At 41.4% G+C, this 20,392-nt stretch overlaps 1 protein-coding gene across 1 annotated transcript in view; it reads left to right on the top strand.

The window, feature by feature from the left end:
* ROS1 (ROS proto-oncogene 1, receptor tyrosine kinase) overlaps positions 1–20,000 on the top strand; it is a 93,747-nt gene extending 73,747 nt beyond the window's left edge. The window contains exons 36-41 of the mRNA XM_078851966.1: positions 1,990–2,140; positions 3,223–3,320; positions 3,452–3,655; positions 4,629–4,763; positions 7,797–7,960; positions 16,765–20,000. Coding sequence (XP_078708092.1) covers positions 1,990–2,140; positions 3,223–3,320; positions 3,452–3,655; positions 4,629–4,763; positions 7,797–7,960; positions 16,765–16,922 — 910 coding nt within the window. The 3' untranslated portion in view covers positions 16,923–20,000. The remainder of the gene's footprint in view (positions 1–1,989; positions 2,141–3,222; positions 3,321–3,451; positions 3,656–4,628; positions 4,764–7,796; positions 7,961–16,764) is intronic.
* The last annotated feature ends 392 nt before the right edge of the window (positions 20,001–20,392 follow it).

Genomic DNA, 20,392 nt, shown 5'->3' with positions numbered 1-20,392 from the left:
AGTCCTTGCCTCAGATAACGCAGGCGTAAGGTACAGGGCCAGAGGAAGAAGTCAGCTCATTACTAGCGCTTGAGAACTGCTGCACTTTGCTATTCGCTCTCTTCACTTTCCTCTCTCACAACCACTCCCTTCAGCTCTTTGACTCTCTGCTAAAGTGCAGGCCTCTAGAGCAGCCTGTTGCTAGCTGCACCTTTCCCAGCTTATGGTGTCAATGTTGAAAGTTTTCAAGTCCCTCTTGCAAACGTCCTTGTACCTGACCCTAGGTCAGTCTAGTGGCCTCAGGGTATTTATAAGTTCTCCATGCAGGAAATCCTTTGGACTATGTTCATCTTCCATTGGGTGTAGATGACCAAGCCAACGGAGACATCTGTGTTCGAGAAGAGTGATTAGACTTGGCAATGTTGCTTTCTCAAGTGTCAGGAACTTTGGTTTCCCACTTGATATTTAGAATACGGGAAAGGCAGCAGGTGTGTGAAAGATGTTTAGCCTTCTTTCATGTCTGTGGTAGGTGGTCCAGGCCTCGCCACCCAACAGCAATGTGCTCAAAATGCAGGTCTGCTAGATGTGTATCTTGGTGTTCAGTGTTAGTTTCCTGTTATCTCACATGCCCTTGGTTAGTTGGCTGAATATGGCGGCTGCTGATGCAAGAATTAAGCTTGTCATCTCGCAATAAGTTCTCTAGTACAGATGATTCTAGATAGCAGAACTTGTGCACAATATCTAGTATGGTTTTAGCTATTGAAACCTCTGGTGCAGCCAACACACCCTGTGCCATAATCAGAGTCTTCTTTAGACTGTTGGTTAGTCGAAATTCATGACAAGCTAACGTAACCCACACACCTCCTGGGTGTGGTGTTCTGTCTCATCTAGTGGCACCAAGACCACTTTAAGAGAGAAAGTTAAATGCATTTGCTCTACAGCCTTAGCTAAGAGCCAGTTGACCCAGGTCAACAGTTGACTCCAGAGGCCCCAAGTTCGATCTCGCTCGCCCATGACCGGGGTATGTTGGCGTTACAAGTGGGGGCTCATCCATGATTCCAACTGGGAAGTCTCTGAAGCTCAGGATGCACTTCCTTGGCTAGGGGAAGTATGTAACCCACACACCTCCAGGTTATGGTGTTATGTCCCATCTAGTGGCACCGAGACCATTTAAAGCGAGAGAGAGAAAAACGAGTCTGCTCTACAGCCTTAGCTAACAGCCAGTTAGCTTTTCATTCATGTGGTAGAGGCTCATGCACTAAGCTCCAGAGGCTGCAGGTTCGATCCTGCCTGCTGACGACCGGGGTCTGTCAGCGTTACACGAGCACAAAGCTATGGCAAAGCTGCTGAAGCTCCTCTGCACTAAGATGATATGTTGCCCCACAGACTATATGATGGAATGGATTTCTCTGGGTGAGTCATTCCACTCTAATAATAGTAATTGTAAAATGTCCTCTTTTTTCTCATTTAATGTTATGTTGCAGAAAACACTATAAATGTAGTAAATCTCCAGAATATCAAGGACAGATTGCAGTTCGTATTAACTTCAACCAAGAGGAGACAATCACATGGGTATTCTTCCTCTGCACAGTTCCTTTTTTTCTAGGAACACTAGGGTGACTGGATAGCAAGTGTGAAAAATCAGGACAGGACATTGGGGGGGGTAATAGGCGTCTCTATAAGACAAAGCCCTGAATATTGGGACTGTCCCTAGAAAATCAGGACATCTGGTCACCCTAAGGAACACTCTGAAGTCCATGCCTAACCACCCTACCCCATAGAATAACATAAAGCTACATTTTTGGTATATATATTCTTGAGCTCTCTTTAAGGTTGAGGAGATACAGAACTTTGCAAGTGTCAAAAGCCTGCAATTGGTACAGACAGGATTTTAGAGATGAAACACTTAGTACAGTACTGGTAGCAGGAAATGGGTGCAAGTCCAGTTAGGTAGTAAAGTCCATGATTTTTGTTGGATTTTTCCTCCTACGTATGTTTTGTTTTTTTCAGCAAATTTGATCATCCCCACATCCTGAAGTTACTTGGAGTTTGTCTGTTGAATGAACCCCAGTACATTATCCTGGAACTGATGGAAGGAGGAGATCTACTCAGCTATTTACGAGGAGCCAGAGGGCAAAAGGTAGGCAGTGGACTCCAAAAGGTATGTTTTATTTTTAGCTGCTGGTGGCATTCCTGAAGGATCCCACTGTTTTCCTCTTTTACCCTTGATGAAAGGCCCTGTGTCTGTCCAACCCTTTTTTCCATCTGAAGGTCTCTGAACTGGCTTCTTCATAGCAGCCCAGGAACTCAACATTGAGCTCATAACCAACTTCAGGTCTCTTGTGTGGCAATAGCTTGATCTGCCAATAGGCCTAGGACTATATTTTCAAAAAACATTTTTAGTCCTAAAATGCCCATTGAATTTACCTAGTAAAATCATGTACCCCAAATAGGCATAAATAAGGCTGATAATATAATATTTTCTCTTTTTATGATTTGTATTGCAGAAGCATCTATAATGGAAAGGCAGTTCTCAGACATATAGGAAAATGCTGTCCCTGTCTCAAAGAGTTTATATGCTAGTGGAGATCTACCAACTAATGAAGGGTTGGGGAGGAGGGATAAATCTCTTACTTGGGTGATTCATATTTAGTATGTGGAATAATAACATGGATTATAAAGTCACTGGCAAGGATGACTTAAAGTCAGGATTTTATGGCATTGTAGCAACAACCTAATTCACCGCCATTCCTATGCCTAGTCCAGATCCAGTGTACTGATCTTAGCTATTGATCCATACTACAGAAAGTTTGCTTGTCTCTGGCCTGATGAGAGTGTTTAGTGATTAGCTCTTGAGTAATTAGCCTGTCCTCAATAATGCCTTAAAGGTGGGGGATAATTTCCAGGGGCCCAATTCTCCCACTACATGGTACATATATCTCCCATTGACATCAGTAAGTATTATGTTTACTCTGAAGTCGGCAAATAGGGTTTGTTTTGCTATCTCTCACTGATATTACTTAGATAATAGAGAATCCTCTTGTTCTTGAATCATGAATACCCAGAGTTGTCTGTCCTGGTAATATACAGAGATTTTTCACCTACCTGCTTTTTGCACTTTTGAAAATCTCTGGTAATCTCAAAAGGAGACAAGCAATAAATTTTGTCATAACAAGTGGTCTTTTTTGTTTTGCCTTTGTAAAGATGGAAGACATTGCTAATCACAGCCTCTCTTTCTTTTAGTTCTGCGGTCCTTTGCTAAAAGTGGCTGACCTTCTGGCTATCTGTCTGGATATTTGCAAAGGTTGTGTCTATTTAGAGAAAATGCACTTCATTCATAGGTACAGGGTTAATTTCCTTGTAGCTCTTACATGTTGTTACCTACACTTTGTAGGAGCAAATAAACTAAACTGAAAATGATTGCGTGGCAAAAACTATTACAATTCCATCATTGTTTATGCTTGTATATTAGGGACCTGGCAGCTCGTAATTGCCTTGTGTCAGTGAAGGAATACACCAACCTCTCCCGAATAGTGAAGATTGGGGATTTTGGACTTGCCAGGGATGTCTATAAAAACGATTATTACAGGAAAAGAGGAGAAGGGCTTCTCCCTGTGAGATGGATGGCACCTGAAAGTCTTATTGATGGTGTGTTTACTAACCGATCTGATGTATGGTAAGTTCCTGGGGGTACAAAGAGGTGGGAAAAATAATAAATAGTAAAGCAGGGAAAAATCAGTTTGCAGTAGCAATGGTGTGTTATTTATAGTGCCATCTCTGGTCATTTTTATACTGAGGGAAATAATGTCTGCTTGTTGATGTTTTCCTGAGTTGATAAAAGGTCCCGCCTTCTGACAAATACCTGCATGTATATATTTCATTATTTAAAGCCATGGAGTCTCACTTCAGTCCAGCTGGAAGTAACTAGGGTCACATGACCAAAACAAATTTATATGTATGTCCACAAAGTGTCTATTTTGCTTTTTTTTGTCAATGAACTGACTGCTGACATCACATTCTTCCCACTCCACTTTCCATTAGACCAAATGGTGCATCCTCCACAGAGGCAAACCTTTTCTCCTTAGCACTATTTCCCCAAGCTCCTCAATGACCTTAAGTTTTTAATACACTTCTTTAGACCTTTGTCCCAGTCTGGATCCTAGCATCAGCACAGTTAGAATTTTCAACAGTACTTCACTGCAGCCATTTAATTTTCACTCTTTTTATTTACATAAGGGAAATGTATAGTGCTTCAAGTCCAGGCCCCAGATTGTAGGTGCTGACTGCCTCCCGAGTGATATTAAGCAAGTGTAACTCCCAGTGACGCCACTAGAGGCTGCTTAAATAAATATGATACAATTGTATATTACAAGGTGTCAGTGGAGGGTGAGGGTGCTCAGTTCCTTACAGGATTGATCCCAACGTGCGTGAAGGATAGGTGGCATAATAGGTTACTTCCTGTAGTTTTTTCTAGGAGCTCTAGAGACCTGGTTAAGAATGTATGAACTGGTTCATATGAAATTAAAACCCTTTAGCTCTGTTTTTTCTTATTTAGAGGTTAGCGAAAATTAAGTTAAATAACAGTAGACATAATTGCCTATTTATGACATCCATTAAGCTCATTAAAATTCTCCCTTTGCCTTCCTTAGGGCTTTTGGAGTCTTGGTTTGGGAAACTTTAACTCTGGGTCATCAGCCATATCCAGGTTACTCCAATCTTGATGTTTTACATCATGTACAATCAGGAGGCAGGCTGGAGTTGCCAAACAATTGTCCGGATGATCTGTAAGTTAATTTTGTTTGAATAGAATCATGAACATTAATGAGATACTGAGGGCCACATGTCCACCTGCACATCATTTTGCATGGGAACTTTTGCACATGCAGTAGCTTTCCCCTGCAGCATTCAGTGTGTTCTCTTTTTGGCAGACAAAATAATCTGCATTTGCATGCCCCAGCTGGCTAGCTACTCATCCAATGGCCCAGTTTGTGAGTGTAGAGCTTTGGTTGTGGCTGAAAATTCAGCCCTAAAATTAAATGGTGTGTATTTGTTGTTGTACATGCAGGAACCAAGATATAATTTGGACATTCAGCGTTGGGAATGAATCTTGTAGCAAGAGATGTATCTAATCAAATTCAGTGGTAATTTCAGAGAGTTCATCTTCTGTCCCTTAAATTTAACCACTTGAGTGCAGAAGTTGGGTTTTCTCAGTCTGTGCATTATATTGCCACTCACAGAATGTATCACATCCAAGCAGTTAAACATAAGATGTGTGGACTGGTAATGGCCTAGGTAGCCTTCACTTATATAGGTCACAGGTTTGACTGCAGCCAGTTCAGTAGTCAAGAGAAGTCATGATGGCTTTAAGAATTTTAGTCTCAGTCTAGTTCCTAGTGTACAGGTGCCTATGTAACCATCATGGTTAGCACCCTTGTTGGCAATTTCAGAAAACCAGCCATAGATGGAATGTGTTTGGAGACCAGGCACCCCCTCACCCTAGAAGTACTCTCTACAGAGAAAGGTTGAGGCAAAGTGAGAAGTTTATTCTTCTTCTGATTGTTCTGTACATATCTGTGGATAAAAACAGCACCTTTCCGGGCTATCTTAAGCACTACATTAAAATGAAATTTTTTAAAAAGACTGATGTGCAGAATGGCTCAAAATGCCTGTCGCTTGAGGGAGATGGAGCAAACCCATTTCACCCTTTAAACTCTCTGAGGAGGACTTATATTTGAAGTTGCTATTATCATCTAAGTAGTCACAGCAGGGCATTTGGCATTCAGTCCAAAAAATGGAAAGAGAGACCAGTTGACATGCAAGATCCCTGCTGGTGTAAAAGTCCCACAAATGTCTGCTTTATAGAAGTGGCTTGGGAAGAATTGGTGAGCCCTGCCCTCTACGGCAGGGGGTTAGTGAGTAGCAGCATTAGTTTCATGGATCATTGCTGGAGAGTATTTAACAAATACATCACATGAAATTTATTTCTAGTAGGAAGCTATTCAAGGCTCTGTGTTGCCTTGATAAAGATTAAGTAGACCTTCAAAAGGAACAAGGAAAATCTGTTTTAGCTGAAATAACCCGCTAAGGCTTCAGTCCTGCAATTTACAATGTGCAGGTGGACCCCTGCAGAGATCCATACTTCAGGGGGACTGCACGGAGGTGGTGGGGGTCATTCACACGTTGTAACTTGTAGGATGAGGGCCTAAGATCAATAACCTGATCTTTAAAAGCTAGGAGTCTGAATTAGCTCTTTAAGTCTTGTACCTTCATTTATCTCATTGGCCAACCACTCAGCACCTGCACGCCGATTCTGTCAGTAAAGTAAATCGCTTGTTGCTGCTTTGCTCAGTTATTAATGGAATGCCTAGATTCTTGGCATTCCTGCTTCCCAATTGAACCTGCACTGGACATCAGCAGTCATTAATCGTCTCCTCTGCACTTCAGCTCGCTCACTGTCATTTTACAAAACAAACGGTCACCGATAGGAAGAGGGTTCAAAGGCCAAACAACTTCAATTAAGAAGTGTTTAGGAATTTGTGGTAGGCTTTCACTGCAGGGACAAGTAGAACTCACATGAAGCCTAGGACATAAAAGGCCTTGAAGGGGCAGGGACTGTATTGGTAGGGAGGAGGATGTGAATGCCCCCCCCCCCGCCCCACACACACCATTTGTTTATCAAAATGTTAATCCAGGAAGATAATAATCCACTTTCCCTGTAGGAGTGGAGGGGGTAAATTCTAGTACTGAGTTGGGACAGGGTCTATGTGATCTACAAGCATTTACACTTAAGTAAATATTGACTTTATCAACACTTAAACCCTGATATAGTAATTGATGGCCATCAGTTGGCATAACTACACTGGTGTGAACCCCTAAGTGTAGACAAAGGCAAACCAAAGTTTGAACAATTGAGCTAAATCAATGCAAACCCCAAAAGGCTCTTGTCTACATGTAGGAGTGTGTACCAGCACAGCTACCCCAATAACTGAATTATGGTGGTCCCTGAATGTAGATGAGACCATCGTTTCCACACATAACCCCTCGCTATCCATGAAAGTTCTGCTGCTGAGTTTGGTGAAGAAACATTTTTGATTATATGTGTAGCTAAGCAGTTGTACTTGTAACACTGGCCAATATTGAGAGTTCCTCCCCAGTAAAAAGCTTGATTAAATAAAAAACAGACAGAGAGATTAACTGTCTTGAGTAATTTTGTATCGTCTGCACATTTTGGCACCTCACTGTTTACCCCCTTTTCCAGATCATTTCTGAATATGTTTAATAGCACTGGTCCCAGTACAGATCTTTGGTGGGGACCCCACTATGTACCTCTCTCCACTGTGAAAACTGGCCATTTATTCCTACCCTTTGTTTCCTATCTTTTAACCAGTTACTGATCCATGAGAGGACCTTCCCTCTTATCCCATGACTCCTTACTTTTACTTATAAACCTTTCGTGAGAGACTTTGTAAAAGTCCAAGTACACTATATCCATTGGACCACCCTTGTCCACATGCTTGTTGACACCCTTAGAGAATTCTAATAGATTAGTGAGGCATGATTTTGCTTTATAAAAGCCGTGTTGACTCTTCCCCAGCCTATCGTGTTCATCTATGTGTTCATTAATGAAACATTCTAGTGTAAGTCACCATAGACTCATTAAAGTCAATGGAGATATGCCAGTTTACCTCAGCTGAAAATCTGGCCCTCAAAGCTATTGGTGGTGAGGATTTAATGATCCACTAACATAGCTTCATTATAATGGTGGCTATAATTACATTAGAATTAATTTATTTATTTTATCATTTATTTTTTTCTAGACGGGATTTAATGACAAAATGCTGGGCCCAAGAACCTCACAATAGGCCTACGTTCTGTTATATTCAGGACCAACTGCAAGAACTGAGAAACTCTCCGATGTGCTGCACTCTCCAGCTTGAGGACAGAATGCTTTCTACTGGAGTCCTCAACCATGCCTTTGAAGGTGAGTTTGAGTCAATGCCTTCAGTCCCACTTGTTTCCCCTGTTGACAAGGTACAGGATAATTTAAAGTAGGCAACATTGTAGTTCAGCTTTTCCTTCTGTTCTTTCATTATCATGTCTTGGTTCCATATTATTTACAACTTAGCTTTTAGTTAGTAGCTTATCACTCTCTCTATAACTGGCATTCTGTGTATGATTATACAAAGCAGAATAGGTAAATGCTCTTGTAGCTGTAAAATAGTGATGTAGTTACAAAACATAATGTTGCAGGTGTTTTAGACATGAAAAATATTTTGTTTAAATGGGCCACATAGCAATCTCACATTGGTACAAATTTGGGGTAACTCCGTTGGCATCAAGGGAGTTACTCCAGATTTCATCTAGTGTAAATGAGATTGGGTTGTGGCCCAACAAGTCTGTCAGCCAGAAAATACTATCTCACATGAAACAAGTGTCCAAGGTTATGAGCAGTGGGAGAACAGCATGTTCTAATGCTCTGAGAAAAGGAATAGGATTCAGGAATTCATTGTCATACAAATTCAGACGGACAGACACTGATACCCTTAGTGATTTCTTTACCTCAAATTCACCAGTGACAAAATGGGAACAGTACTACTTATCTCCCTCACAGTGGGCTTGTGGACATTAATTGGATGATATTTGTAAACTGCAGAGGAGATCACCAAAAGAAAGGGTGAGGTATTCTTGTTATTGCGATCGTTACCATAGTCATACTGCATACTCACAAGAGGGATGAATTAAGGTTGCACAGACGAAATGGCTCATCCATTTTGGCTGAAATGTTCCAAAACAATTCAGCCTGAGGCAGACACCCAGCATAGAAAATTTCAGCCCAAACAGTTGAAGTCTGGCAAAATTATATGCCGCTGAAAAACGGTCTTATTGGGAGAAGTGTCGGGCAACCTTAATAATAGGTGGTGCTACCAGTCTTGGCTAAAATATATGTTGAAATCAGTGGGAACTGTGACTGCTCAGCACCTTTGTGAAGGAGGTCACTAACATTTTAAGTCGTTTTACACTATCTTTTGGGGGGAAATCTTCCACTACTGTGCAACCAGCATTGCAGCTCCATTGGTGGGTAGCAATGGTGGAAGTACAAGTGTAGGCAGGGCACTAGTGACAGTAAGCAGCTTTATTGGGTCATCTTTCCTGTTCTGAGTTGGGTTAGACACCCCGATGGTAAAAATGCCAGTGCCCTGTGTACACAAGTGCATCCTCTCTTGCTACCTGCTGGTGGAGCTGCACCCGTGTTAGTGCACTGGTGGAGATCCTAGAAAATCTAGTGTGCCTTAGTTGGACCATCTATAAAATGGAGATACTAACTCTTACCTACCTCCTGGGGTGTTGGGAGAATCAGTTAGGTAAGAATTCTAGAGCACTTGGAAGATGTAAATGCCAAGTAAGGCTAGGTATTATTATTATTAGGCCTATCACTTCACTTCCCTCGGCATGTGACTCTTTCTCTTGGAACCAAATCTCTTGGTGACAGTGAGCATTTCTTGGCTGGAGATTTGTAACAGGAGTTTCATTACACACAAAGGCCAACGGTCATGTAACATTTTTGGAAAACAGGTCTCGGATAATTCGTCATGGAACAGACCTTTGGTTTATTTGATTTGGCCTTGGTCTTACCAGTGCTAACATAAATGTGCTTAATTTAGTCACAGCTAAAATGATAGCATGTGTAAACTCAGGATTATTCTTATTAAAAATCACTTCGATATTATGGAGCGTTTGACATTCATAGACTGAGACACTTTCCCTGCCCAAAACAATTTACAACAGAGTAATTAAGGAGTGCTCATTTTAGTTCAGGATCCCGAATTGAATTGCCACCTCTTGCTTAAATCAGCCCCACATATGGAGGCAATATTTGGGTGAATGCTATTTCAGGGGATTTACACTGCAGACAGATAACTGTTTGAACTGACCTTGGGCACAGAGATCCATGGAAAATCAGGAGACCTACTTGCACATTGCATTGACAGGAGAACTTATCTTTGAAGTTGTAATGACACTACATCAACCCTACAGCCGGGGCTGTGGAGGGAAGCTCATGTGAATGTACCCATACTAGATGCACAAACAAATATGTATCCAGGGTGTCAGGAGGATTAGTGCAGCCCATGCTGAAGCCTGGGCTGTGACATCCTTACTTCTATTTTTAGTGAGCTAACTAAAGTACAGCTAGAGCAGGTATATCTAAACAACCTGCCATTCCCAGCCCTGGCTGCAATGCACCATATACCCTAAGGACATTGAGGACATTAGGCATGCAGGTACCACAGTGAAGGGCACAGTGTAGGATCTAAAGAGAAGCCTGCTGTTGGGGAAGGAGATAGATGAGTGCTACTTTATAACCCCTGACTCTTAGGAGAAATAAGAATGTATGTAATAGAGAAGTGTGAATGACATAAAGACCCCAGCAAATATCCAGCCTCTTAAAATACAACTATACAGAAGGATGATATCTAAAACAGACACGTTCAGGAGACAAGGTTCTATGCCAAAGTTCCCCAATCTGCAGGGCAAGAAATTAATTAGGAGAGGGGGAGAAAGGAGAGTTCAAAGAAGAGGAGCAGTGAGGAAGAGGATAGCTGTTGGACGCCTGATCTCTCTCCCAGTCCAACTGTATAAATGTCTCCACACCTGCAGAAAAAGCGGCTTGTAGCTCCTGGAAAGCTAGCCACTTTACCTGCCTGCCTCACTGGTGACCGCCAGCTATTGTACACGCAACCTGTCCTTTTTTACATGTCACACAACATCCTATTGGTGACACCAAAATATTGATGTGAGCATGGCAGTGATGCACCAAGAACAATGACCAAATACCATGGGTTGTTCTTCAGAGGGGAACATGAATCTGTAGAATATCCAACTCTAGAGTAAGCACAGCAGTGTGAACATTATAAAGGTGCAGAAGAGAGAACTTCTTTCTGCTCCATTACTCTGAGATTCAGCCTTTAGTCTGTAGCCTTTCGCTGATCATCCACAACCAAAGTCTTTGTGTTCTTCCCAACAACTACTGCAAGTGCACTGCACTGTGGCAGTTTCGATAATTTAACCAATGTGAGTGTATAGCTTTCCTCCCACAGTTGTTATTTCTATGGTTTTTATCACTGTAGTTTCTGAGTGCCCACAAACAATGAATTTATCCTCAGAACACCCTTGTGAGACAGGGAAGCACGGTTATCCCATTGGACTGGGGAACTGAGGTACAGAGTAAAATAAGTGAATTGCCCCAGGTCACATAGGCACAGCCAGGATCAAACCCCAAATTTTCTGAGACCCAGTTCAGTGCCTGAAACATAAGAGCATCCTTCCTCCAATTTCAAAAAGCCTAAATGAAAAGTATCACTAACTACCATGTTAACATTAAGGCCCCAAATTTCTGTCAGCCTCCAGAAATGTACCTGTAGAATTGTCAGGTTTATCCAGGTTTCTACAGAACAACCCTCTGCATTTGCACATGCAAGCTGGGTGTTTGGTTGTGCCGTTCCCAGACTGCTTCATTTGTGGATGCAAACATGGAGTTTATACCTACAAGTGCAATTGTAGGTTTGCCAATGTCTCAGTCTGCTGGATTGGATATTTAGCAAAGCTGAGGGAGCTGATCAGCTCCCTGCCTTTTAGACCTGGCAGGACTAGTTGGGTATTTATTTATTTGGGACATTTTAACAAGTTCACAAATCCTTTCCAGAAACAAAACAATCATTACAAGAGTTGGCTTTTCTTTATAGAGACCCTGTACTGGAATATGGTCAGCAGATCTATTTTATGGGGCGTTACCATATTACAGACTGAGCATCATTACACCCCCTAGGTCTTTTCTAGTGATTTTATTAAATGGAGTGAAAGCTCTGTGTACCCACTGAACAGACCAGGCGTGTCTACCAAATGTTAATGTTCAAAAATATTGGACAGATGTGCTGGGCTCTTTTTGCAGCTGAATGTACTTTGTCTGAGGAGTATTGAATAGAAGGTAATCGAATATCTAAGTATCTGTCTGTCTGCTGGGCAGCACTAGTTTTGATCAGTGCTCTACTCAGCGCCCACTTCTTGCTCCAGCTGGATGTATCAGGCAAATCTCTAGTTGCTCAAAGTGCCAGTCTGAGCCTCTGCTACTCTGTCCCATCTAGAAATGGTCCTTCCAGACAGATCAGACACAAGGGTGGGGAAGTTTGAAGAAGGCAGCAGTGCCACTGTCCATGGTAAATTATTTTGTGGCTATATTATTTTCTGTCTTTAGAGCTGGCAAGCCACCACCATTCTTAAATGTTCAATTCACATTTTGAAAAAAAAAAAGAGTAATAAACTAACCTGCAGGGTGTATGTCATGAGTCTTTTTTCTGCTGAATTCTCTGTTGCTCAGAGGAGTGATCAGATCTATTTAAACTTCTCTGCAGTGTTAAAATCTGGGATTAGAGAGCATAGCATCTGCTGGATGACGAGTAATGGTTTTCAACTCATGTACCTTGTTAAAACCAATCACTCTTACCTGCTTTTGTTCTGCACACCTGCCTGTGTTTAAGTAAATCACTTGGACAAGCAGAAGTTTCTCTAAAACAGGTGTGCTGATAAACTACATCACCTAAACCTTGTATCTGGCCTTCTGTGCAGGCTTCTGAAATTCCATTATCCTCTGTTCTATTTAGTTCAGTTAGTGTCTGACCTAAAGCCAAATGAAGTCAATGGAAGGATTCCCATTGATTTCAGTAGGCTTTTATTTCAAGCCCTTTTGCTGTAGAGGTGGATGGCTACAACACTGCACGCAAAAACAGTACAGCACAGAACAGTCATTTCATCTCTGTTTCCTTGCCAATTACTCTTTCATTTCAGAGAGAACAAATAATGGGTACTACTTGGTTAGGGAAACAACAGTCACATCTTCCTTTAGATTTTGAAAAAATACAAAAAGTAATAATTACAATAAGTCATTATAAAGCAGGAGAAGAAATTGTCTTCTGCATTACAGGTATGTACAGTGCCTAGCACAATGGGGCCCTGATCCTTGCTAGGAATTCTTAGATGACAATACATTTTAGTCTAACAAACCAGTCTGCATCTATCCCTGCTTTGACTGTGGCCCACATTGTGTTTACCAAGAGTGCTTCTTGCATACAGAGGTTTCTCTTGATAAACATCTCTTTGAAAAATGGACTTTAACTTTTTAAGTGTTGCTTTTATTTTTTAAACACTATATAAATGGGTGCACAGCACAGTTGTCCCTTGGCTAAGCAAAATTCTCACTTTTAGCATCCTTAGGATGACAGAATAGCAAAGCTTAGTGAGTCATCCTAAAAACATGTGAGATGATATGCTTGATTAGACAGGAGACACAGATGGATCTCCACTGATATATAATACAGTGTGAAGTATTATAACAGATATATTTTTGTTCTGTTAATACTTGTTACTGAAATACAGTACCTGCACCTCCAGGTAGTCGATAGGTATCAGCATAATACTTTATCTGTAGGAAATACTCCCTCATACTATCATACATGTCTGAGACCGAGAAATCCAAGGTCCCGTAACCAAATTCTTACCCTTAATATTCCTTGAATAAAGATATGTAACTGAATACTTGTCTGGAATATACTCAACTTTATGCTCTCTCCAGAAACATCTCTTGCTCCCCAACATATGAATAGTTTGGTGTGCATAGAGGTGGTGGGCGAGAGATGTCATCTCAAATAATTATTAAAAAGAAAATAGGAAAGTAACTTTCAATTAGGGAAACAGTGCTAATCAACATATAAAAACTGTACGATATCAGACAGCTTGTGTTGCGTCTTTATTACAAAATCATTAACATCTAGGGCTAGATACTTAGCTGGTGTAAATTGATATAGCTGCACTGATTTTGCTGGTGCTGCACTGATTTGCACCAGCTCAGGATCTGGCCCCTAAAAATAGTTTCAATGGAAAAAGTAACATTTCTAGGCCAGCTTTAAAAATGTTCTGTTTGCTCCTTCGTCACCAATCACCCCTTCTGCTGATTGATTTCCTCTTATAATTTTGTCATCTCTGAAAATAAAGGATACCAAAAGTTTCTTTAAATAAAACTATACTGAAAGTACACAGAAGATATTTATATAAACTTTATAACTATTTGCACCTTTCCACACCAGATCTCGGAACATTTACTTACATGAACTAATTGCATAACACCCACAAGGTAGTTAGGGAATATGCCTAGCGATTGCTTCTCCCACCACTGTGGTGGAATGCAGTAGCTATTTAACAGCACTGAACAACACTGCATATCAATTTAGAACAGGAGGTAACTGAAGAATACTGCAGAAAATTGGCAGTGGAAAGTGCAGGGTGAATTAGGAGAGGCCCAGTGTAATTAATTCAGCTGCAGTTTGGCCAGGGCGTTGCATTTAACAATGCTTTTCTTGGGAAAAGTGCTAAGGGAGTAAGCGCCCACTGGTGAATCACCCACACCACTGCATATAGCATTCAGACGTTGCTTGGAGGTCTCCGATTTGAGTGTTTAACTGGCTCAACCAGGCTTTGCATGTGAAATCTGAAGCGATCACAAAACAAAATTTAATGGCTGCATCTACTCACATATAACCTAGCCTGGGTATAAATCAAACATCTAATGTTAACAATGTTGAAACTAACAACAAAATCTGACAAGACCCAGGTATAAACCAGCTCCCACCCATATGTCCCTCCCTCTTTGTTCGCTTGAGAACCTAGCAGTTTTCTTTTGCCTCCCAAGGCTTATCCAAACTCAGCTCAGATGCTGGTCTATGGCTTTTCTGGCCTTTAGTGCTGCTTCGGGTGCTCACAGCCTTTTCTCTAATTTCCTGAGGCTTTCCTAACCAGCCATGACTTTTCTGTAATTGTTCATCTGTGTATCCTCTACTGGTCTGTTGGTGCTGTAATGATCCAGGTTAGCTTTTCTTGCCTTGCTAAGCTCACCTATGCAAAAGGTGACCGCTGGACTCAGTAACTTGACATCTTAGCATATATTTCTCAGCTTGTACATTAGTGTAAAAGGTGCAAAGTTTTCATTGGTGTCTTCACCTGGAATGTTATGCCAACAGAAGAATAAATAGAGGCAAATGGAAAGAGCATACACATTTAACCATGTGTAAAACTTCAATGTGTAAAGCATCAGTTCTGTAGTGGTTTTGTAACTAGTTGCTGTCATGATATAAAGTAAGGTATATTTAACAGGGTTGTATTGTTTCCCTGGCTTTGTACACTATATTGAATGCTTCTGCAAAATAGTGTTTCTTCTTATTTTGTCTCCAAAGCTAAAAGATTAAAAACAAGGCAAGAAGTTAGTTGCAAGATGTCTTTTTTTTTTCTTTAATGGGAGTCACAGTGGCATGTCAGCTAAGGAGAAAATTATATTTTGTATGTTCTGTGATCCTTCAGGACTGATGGGGAAAGAATTAGTAATGTATCTATATATCTGGTAAAAATATCCCAGTGACTTCATGCTCACATTTCTGTAACCATCACCTCATCAGCTCCAGATACTTATACAGGAAACAAATCCAAATGCTCCTCTAGTGTTCTATACTTAGGCTGGTCAGCCGGCATATGTCTGGTCCGTAAATACCTGGTTGTACTTGGAAGTCCTTATTTTAAGGTTTCCCTCTTAAGAGTTTGTTGAGAATATGCCCTCAGTGTGTAGCCAACATGCCTATTCCAGGGCAGCTTGCCCCTGAGGGTTTCCATTAGGTGCTCTATTAAGCAAAAAACCAAATACAAAGAAGAGCCACGTTGGTGAGTGAAATCTCAATAAGGATTGGCTTACTAAATATTGCCATAATGACCCTGAACTGACAAAGAGTGTATCAAATGATTGTTCTTAGCTGTCAGTCATCACAGTACATCAACATAGTTTGATCTGTCTCCAAACTTCCCTCCTCTCAATAGGGTTCTTAAATTAAACTTCTTTTTTCTGATAATCTTTCCGAATTGACTGTATCATGTGGACCCGACTCACTTCTGAGTTCTTCATAGTACAGAGAAGGATTAAAAAAAAGCTGGTGAATCAACATGAATAATTAAATGTTATCTGGGTAGAACAGCGCAATGCTTGTGGTTCTGAAGTGTAGATAAACCTGGATGTCACATGCTTCATTTTCATATAGATGAAGCTGGGTGTCATATGCTTTATTTTCCAGTAATGAAATAAAGTAAGTAGGTATCTAATAAAAAAAGGTATGTGTTACTAAGAATAAATACCCAGAATAACAGCAATGATAACTCAAGCCTTTTAGTTATTCAGTTATTTTTCAGGTTTTAAAGGATATGCCCATTCCCGGTTCTGGGCACATGTGCAAATGTTAAGCAATACAAAGTTGGAATAAAAACTGTAAATTAAAGTAATCAGAAATGGACAAAACCTATTAAGTTATATGTTTCTTCCCCTAGAAGCTCAGTAGAGAATGCATCAATCTATACTTTACTTGACCTTTTGCCAGTAGGGAAGAACCTGCCTAAATGGTGGGACAGTTTTGGTTAGAAGTAGGGTCCAAGAGGTTACGAACATTCTTGCCATATGCACACAGTCTTTCCTACCAGGAAAGGCAAATCACTTATTTATAACTGTATTACTGTCCTTTTCAGCATGAGTAGTGATGAATTTTTTGTTTCAGGATATAATCCAGGCATGCTGCAGTAGAGAATAAATGCAAGCTGTCACTCCTTCTGTGGTCACTAGATTCACTTTCTCTACCTGCTGCTTGACTCTCTTTGCCTTCTAATGGTGCATTTGAATTGGTAGTAAAACAGCAGCCTTTCTTTCAGATGCAGATGTTGATGCTCCGTGTACAGATTCGGAAAGTACTCTTTCAGCTGCATTAATGGAAACCAGGAACATCGAAGGCTTAAACTATTTGGTACTAGTCACAGAAAACAAACCAGATCAAGAAAACAGAGATTCAAATGAGCTGGGTGAAATCTGATTCCTTCAGTCTGAGGAAAGAAGAGAAGGCACCAGTGCAGATGAAGAAATAAGCAAAGGAAAATATCCTGCACTCCGCCATACTTTCAGCAGTCCTGAAGGTGTGAACTATGCCTCTGATAATGACGAGTGATCTGATAGGTTTATTTTCAGGTTAAGTACCTTGCAAGCATGTGTCTCTTGTCAAAATTAGAGATATCATCTGGGGTTTTATTTAAAAAACTGTAACGACTAAAAATACTGGAAAATATTGCAAAGGAATTAATAATATATAACAGAATAGTAACCCGGTGACATAGGAGTTCTTGGATCAAGAATTCCTGAATTTTATGGCCCCTTGGGTATTTCATATGAACTAGGTTAATTGGACATGTAATCAGATGAGAAGTGATTTTAAAATGAAATTTTGGCACACATGCAATCATGCTCGAAAGAGAGCAATGATGTGCTATTTCATATATTACAGGAGTGGCCATCTGCAGCTTACGAGACACATTTGGCTCTTTTACAGTTAAAGTGTGGCTTATACAGCCCCCCTCCCCCATAGCTCCCATTCTCAGCTTACCAGACTGGGAAAGTGGAGCTCAGGGCTTCTCCCCTGTGGTGGGGTGGGGGGACTAAAGGCTTCTGCCCAGTGGAGAGGGGGTCCTAAGGGCTTCAGCATGGCAGGAGGTGCCTGCTGGGGGTCGGGGCTTCAACCCTGAAGGAGGCACCTTCCAGCAGCAGCGAGATTGACGCCCATAGCCTCACCACCCTGCTGCAGAGCGGAAGCCCTGAGCCCTGGCAGGTGCACCTGGCTCTCAGCTATCTGAGGTTTATCGTATGCAGCTCAGAGGGTCAGTAAGTTTGGCCACCCCGTTATATTATAAAGCTGGTTCTCGCTGGCTTATGGCTTATGGCAACAATATTGCCTGAAATTTGGCCCACATTTAGATTTTTGTAAAAACAAGCTTTTGCAAAATATAAGAAAAATGTCATTGTTTTTATTTATTTTTTTCAAATTCCAGTTGAAACAGCTGCAATCAGAGATCAGCCCACTGGCTGTGCATCATTGGGTATAGCTTAGTTTATTTCTTAATTTAAAAGAAAAGACTTTGGAACCATTAAGTTGTGCAAAAGTTTTTCTGTGAATCTACATGATCCTATTTTTGTTACCTCCTCCTTTTGTTTGTCACAATTAGTGTGTCTTGTTTCATGTCTGGTTGTAAGCTCTGCAGGACAGAGGCTGTCTCTTACAATGTATTTGTACTATGGATAGCACCAATGGGGTATGCAGGGACTGGGACAATGCAGGGGTACAACAGATCAGGTTAACAGACCCTGATGCAAGACCTTAGATCAGAAGATGTCAATATCCTTTTCTGTATTTGGAAATCAAACCAAACTGTTTGACAAGTTTTCCAAATGGAATGTACTGACTAAAAAGTATGGATAGTCAATTGGGACCATAATTATAATTGAATGAGTTAGACAGAGTTATTAAATGGCATCTCTTGCATTATTTATCTATTAGCGGTTACAATATCCTGTTTTCATGCAAATATATTTAGTAATAAAGGACACAGGAGAGAAATAAAGAAAACATGGTATATGGGCAGAGTTCTTTTGAAACAAAGAGCCAAATCCTCAGCTAGTGTGTAACTCCATTGAAGTCTGGCCCAAAATGTTTGTTAAGTGAGTAGAATAAGGTGTTAAAATTCTGGCCTTCTAAGAGATTATTACAAAATAAATACAGAAAATCTATTTTTAAAGTACCTGTCAAATCCCCTATAAATGATCGTTAAGAGTAGGTGATTACAACTAAACTTGAAACCCTGACCTGGTGATGCTGACAGAAAACTGTAAAACTTCTAGCACTTTTTTCCAGATTATGTTCACTGGATAAGAAAAGTGTATATTTTGCTTTCTCTTAATATGTTGGCTGATGAGCATTTTATATACATTGCTCCCATTTGGATAACCTTGAAATAATAAGTAATAGAATCTTTACATTAGGATTCTAAAGTGTAGACAGCGAGTCCCCCGCCGCCATTCCTGCTAACACATATGGGTAACTTAACGCCCAGGAATAACTCCCTTTCATTCAATAGCATCACTCAAATGCAGCAAGGGCCTGCCTGAGCCAAAGATAATTGAAATTGATGGAAAAAATCTCCCATTGATGTCAGTGGGTTTTGCTTCAGGCCCAAAGTTATTCACAAATATGGCATTCACAGGATTGGGGGGCTTGGTTTGGAGGAGCAGGGCTTGACCCTGCCAGTGGTGCAGGACACTGCCAGGGGTACCACTACACAGATGGGATCCTCAGAAGCACTGAGCATGGTGTGGTGACCCTATCACTGAGGATCCCTAGTTGCCCCTGATGTGGAGAGCTATGCACACTTGACCACCCCCCAACCTGCTCTGCAGGAGTGCTCAGAGGACAGAAGGGTCGGGGCAAGAGGGTAGAGGCAGGACATGGAACCATACCCCCTGCAGGCACTGTGATCCAGGAGGTGGCAGCTACTCCCCACCCACCATCCAAAATCAAATTCCCCTGTGCTTACTGGCTGCAAGTGTAGGGGCCAACCATACAGACAGGGAACTGCAGGAACCCAGCTGTTGCACCCGAGCACCATGGCCCCAAGCCCAGGTAACTCTGCTGGAGAAGAAGTGTATCTGAAGGTTGGCCAACCAATGGTGTGTCTATCTCAGCCAGATGGAGCGGTGACCCCAGACACAATCCCCCTTGCTGCACTGTTTTGAAGCCATGTGCCTCTCTGTGGCATGGGCATCAGTACACAATGGGGCCCTGTCTGCTGCTGTGTGGGCAGATCCTTGTGTGCAGGCTGTCTTTGGACTGCATGCTGGCCTGCTGGCTGCTCATCTCACTCCCACGGGTGTCCACTTGGTTGGTGATGCCCTAGGACCTATGCAGCAGCAGGATTAATTCCCAAACCAGTGCAGGATTGGGTGACAAGAAGTTGTGCTGCACAGCCTTGAGCAAGTCACTTCACTTCTCTTTCCCTCACTTCTCCCATCTGTAAAATGTGAATAATAAAACTGAACTATTTCACAGTGATGTGATGAGGTTTTATTCCTTGATATTTATACAGGGCTTTGAACATGTGACGTGTTACAGAAACGCAGATCAATAGGCGGCATAGGGAGTTTGTGTAGTGCACATTTTCAGTAGAGTAAAGCAAAAATTCTGAGAAGAGGTGCAGAAGAATGGATTTTCTTTGAATGAAGCTGGAAAGAAAGATCTATAACCAATAATCCATGGTTCTGCGTGTCCTAGCAGATGAAAATGTCTTCTCAGTGCCATTTTCCCCAACGGTACAGTGTGCTGCTTCAAATCTAGCGAATGTCTGTTGGGACTGAAAATCACTGCTGCTGGGTGACTGGTCAGTGGCCTATGCAAACTAAATTGGTGGTTCAATCCCGTTCGTACAGCATAGCTAGCTACATTACAAAGACACTATAGACTGC

The sequence above is a fragment of the Lepidochelys kempii genome, chromosome 3, assembly GCF_965140285.1.
Source record: "Lepidochelys kempii isolate rLepKem1 chromosome 3, rLepKem1.hap1, whole genome shotgun sequence".
Taxonomy (NCBI): domain Eukaryota; kingdom Metazoa; phylum Chordata; order Testudines; family Cheloniidae; genus Lepidochelys; species Lepidochelys kempii.
The sequence above is the reverse complement of the archived record's forward strand: the minus strand, read 5'-3'. Positions and strand labels throughout refer to the sequence as shown.